Source organism: Hylaeus volcanicus, unplaced genomic scaffold (genome assembly GCF_026283585.1).
Source record: "Hylaeus volcanicus isolate JK05 unplaced genomic scaffold, UHH_iyHylVolc1.0_haploid 12237, whole genome shotgun sequence".
Classification (NCBI taxonomy): domain Eukaryota; kingdom Metazoa; phylum Arthropoda; class Insecta; order Hymenoptera; family Colletidae; genus Hylaeus; species Hylaeus volcanicus.
In genome coordinates this window covers 2,705,611-2,709,700 of record NW_026533172.1, presented here as the reverse complement: position 1 = coordinate 2,709,700, position 4,090 = coordinate 2,705,611, and the positions used below count along the sequence as shown (strand labels likewise).

The 4,090-nt window shown below is 28.5% G+C and overlaps 1 protein-coding gene across 4 annotated transcripts; it reads right to left on the bottom strand.

Annotated features, from left to right (window-relative positions):
• LOC128883857 (uncharacterized) lies at positions 1–1,950 on the bottom strand. Of its 4 annotated transcripts, none has more exons than XR_008459126.1 (8): positions 1,823–1,950; positions 1,663–1,772; positions 1,414–1,607; positions 1,293–1,366; positions 936–1,236; positions 731–887; positions 560–649; positions 1–511 (listed from the first exon to the last, which is right to left on the bottom strand). XR_008459126.1 is itself a non-coding variant. In XM_054136682.1 (8 exons), the coding sequence occupies exons 2-8, from the start codon at positions 1,732–1,734 to the stop codon at positions 422–424; spliced, it is 939 nt and encodes a 312-aa protein (XP_053992657.1). In that variant the 5' UTR covers positions 1,735–1,772; positions 1,823–1,947; the 3' UTR covers positions 1–421. The 4 variants fall into 4 exon arrangements, 2 of the variants coding, with proteins under 2 accessions (XP_053992657.1, XP_053992656.1); XR_008459127.1 differs by having other exon boundaries at positions 936–1,209; positions 1,823–1,949; XM_054136682.1 differs by having other exon boundaries at positions 936–1,197; positions 1,823–1,947.
• Between the last annotated feature and the right edge of the window lie 2,140 nt (positions 1,951–4,090).

Sequence of the window (4,090 nt, the reverse complement as noted above, 5' to 3'; positions counted from 1 at the left end):
CCTAATATTTTAGTTTAATTTTTTTTTTTAATTTTTTTAAATATCTAAGGTAATTTCAAATATTTCATATTTCTAACAATTAAAAAAAATTAGCTTCTTTTAGCAGTAAAATTTTTTCTAGCTTATTATGTTCCTCCGTATTTAACGCAGAGATTAGTATTCTTCAACAAAAGTATTAGGGGGATTGACGACTCATATAACAATATTAAAGTTACAAAAGCAAAATTCTTCGCAGACTTGTTTATAAAAAAAAATCACAGAACGAAATTTAGCAAATTTTTTGAAGATTAAAAGCAGAAAAATTGAATTTCTTAAAAAGTTCTGATTAAATAGTCAACAAAAGAAAATGACTCCTGTGTATTGAATGACTGTTTTTTGTTTTTCTTCATTATACATCTTCCATGCCATATTTTGAAACAATTTAATCCTGGGAAATTGATTTGCGTACATCAGATGACTCTTGCATCACAACCCTAAGGTGCTCGTTGAAGTTCTTGAAAAACTCTTCAGTCTGAAGTAAAATGAAGATACAATAAGATGTTATGGAAATTTTGAGGACTTTCTTGCGTAAATCAAATAGTTCTTCTCGATACTTTCTATTAAGTGTCCTTTGAACTTCAAGTTGATTTTCTAATTCCTTATTTAATACCTGTGCAAAAAAAAAAAAAAAAATATTTTACTTACGTGCCAAAATCAGTAATCTAACTGACTATTTTGTCATATACATTACTTGAGCTACAGCTAACTGAGCGTAAGCGTCTCTCATCTGGGTTACAACGTTACCCATGGTGAAATCAGCAATTTGTAAATGAAACGCTCCTGAGAGTATTGGATCTTTTCTAATAACAGCCTCAGTTTGAGCCATTTTATTCGTCAAACGAACTAATCTACAATGCATTAGTATTATTCAAAATGTTATTAAAATTTTTACATACGATAAAGCTAGACGTTCTCGTTCTTTGTCGCAGGCTGTAAATTGCTCTATCCATTTTTGTGTTTCGAAATGAGCCAAGTAATCCAAAAGTGCAATGGAATTTTTAAAAAAGCTCCAGCAATCACATCTAACACTTGATAATGTGTTTACTTGGCCTTTAGTTGTAGGCGTCACCAAAAAATTCAAATATCGTCGGCATAAAAGAAATCGTAAATTTTTATTTTCTTCCCACAGTGTACCAAGAATGTTTGATGCACACTTTTCTGTTCAATTAGCTAATTTAGTCGGATTAGAAAATATCACTTTTAGAATAGTTTTGTGATATGAAAACAAAACATTCTTTAATCAATTATTGTACCTGAACTAGAATTTGAATGGGGGGCATTCATTTTTTGTACATTAGTAAAGCTCTGCTGGCACATGTTTTCTGCACTAAAAAAAAGGTTCATTTTAAACGGCCGTTTAAAAGATTAACATACATTCGATCAGCTAAAACATTACGTAAATCATCAAACATCGTAGAAACCATTTCTTTTATATTTACAGGGGTGTCTGTATACTCCATTGTGTCATTGACCCGAGCATACTTTCCGCTGCCCTGTCTATGATAAGGATTTTCTTTTAAAAAAAGATCCAAATAATTTTCACACTTTGAATTTGTAAAACCCGACTTCTAACAATTATGATTCTTTTTATTAAAAATATCTTTCATTAACAAAATTCATTACCGATTGTGAATCATGAGATTCACTTGTACTCGAAACATTCTTATCGGTGTTACTGACAGCATCGGAATTCATTACTCGGAATGCAGTAGGAAACTTTGAATTTTTTATTACTGTACAATATTTATAAAAGAAAAACGTACATAATAAATAAATAAGTTACGTGTTACGACAATCCAGTAAGACGAACTGTATTTCACCAAAGTAACGTTACAATGACACTTAAGAATTTGCTACAAATGATCAATTAATTTGTGATAGATATCTTTCCATTCAAAGGCCGTCTGTTCAAGAAAAAATTAATACAAATGTGGCAAAGAAAATGTGGTGGTGCGATTTAGTATTATTAGATTCCAAACAGTTGAAACGTTCTTTGAAGTGTGCAAACAATGTTTAATTGTATACTTAGGAATACCATTTTAACTTAGTGAAACGAAGGAGTAAGTATAATTCAATTATTAAAATTAGGAAAAAAATTATTTTTAATGTGGAAAATTAATTTACTTTTTTTTACAAAAATTTTTTTTTTGTTTTTTTTTAAGATTAATTAATCAAGAAAACAAGTGATTTTTGGCTCTTCGTTGTTGTCAAAACATCAATCTATAACACTATAAGAATAAATTTTTAAAAAATGATCAATCTCTTTTATTTTAGTACAGTTACGTTGCCGGAAGCTTTGTAGTTTTACTAAATAAATTGTGGAGTTGTGAGTCAAATATATATGGAGCATCGTGAAGTGTTAGTAGAGTGGCTTCACGAAGTAAAAGATGAGTTTGCAAAAACCTATATTTTTCCCATAGGTTGTTCAAACTAAAATTAGTAAATCTTTTCAGCCGTTCATGCTGCGTTAGAGAGTCTAGAGGCTTTCTGCTTTGTTTACTTGATTGATGAAGTTGCTCAACCCATCTCAACTTTGATAAAAGTTTTTTACTGATCTCCTTTGGCATTATACGTGTCTCACTATAGACAAAAACTAATGAATGTAATAATATTCTCAAATTTTTTTTTTAAAGTGTGACTTACCGAGTATAACCAATCAAGTATAACGTGTTTTAATCAATGTTCCCATCAATCTGATCTTACAGTAATGTTGCAAGTTAAAAAGTTGATAATTTTTTGATTTGATCAGAGTAGAAAATAACGAAACAGAATAGTACATACATTTTTAGCCGATCCATGCATAGTGTATAGTACGAAGGGTAGATTAGCTCGAACAATTATTTAGCGGCAATAATATTGGTATAAGTAGATTACAAGAAAATCATTTAGATTTTATAACTATTATATGCTGTTTCAAAACTTTACACAAGTCATTGTCACGATTAAATTAATCGTGTCTAGTTTTAAATTAAGTGTCTTTCTACATCCTTGAATCAACACTGCTAATTATTTCGTGCACGAAATTGAGTTCAATTGTTATTTTAAATTATTTACTAGATATTTTTAGACGTGAGTTGTACATAGTTCTGTCGCATTGAAAAAGGGAATCTTTTATTCCAATCACGCTCAAACAACATGAAAGCATGTCATTAACGTTAAAGGAATTCGACTAATTGCAATGCTTATTATTCTTAATTCATCCGTGTCACAAATTGAATGTTTAACTTTCGAACAATTTTGTTTTCGTTATAGATTGAGATTTTAATTCTGTCATCCAAAGAAATGCTTTATTGCTTTATGAATTTTTCTAGCTTAATTAAAAAATATTTAGATATGTAGCTTGGATTAATGGAGGTTCTTCGTTTGTTTAACAAGATCTCGTACTTTTTTTAGCACAGTAAATTCTTTCATTTTATAGCTTTATCACAAATTATTTTTTCAATTTCTTTCATAAATGAAAATTCAGTAGAAAAAACTTAAGGCAGATTAACATAAAAAGTAAAACAAAGTAGCCTTTGTTTTTAACAATCATTTTTTGATATTTTTAAAAAATTCCCTTCGTCATAAAACATTGCATTAGTACTATAAAGTTAACACCTTTTAACTTTATGTTCGTCGTTTAATCGATTTCCTTTTTGAAAACTAAAACGAAAAATACTCTTTATGAAATAAACCATAATTTTTCATAAACCATGTTCCTGTTGCTAAAATGAAATTTTTTATTTAAGTATCGTATTTACTCACTTTCCTTACCATTAAGATATTTTTAAAAGATTTAAAAATACGTTATTTTTTTAAATATTTCTTACATTTACAATAAATATAAAGGAAATGATGCACAATCACGAGATAATGTAAGTTTTTTTTTTCAATGCAATGATATTGAACATATGTTTAAATGTTTAGTACGAAAAAGTATGTGTCAATTTGATCCAGTATTTTAAGTGATTACAACATTAACTTGCATAATAATGATATCAGATTTTCATTTTTTTGTATACTTAAAAGTTTAAACTTATCTTGGATCATGTCGCAAACAGTTTTTGTTTGC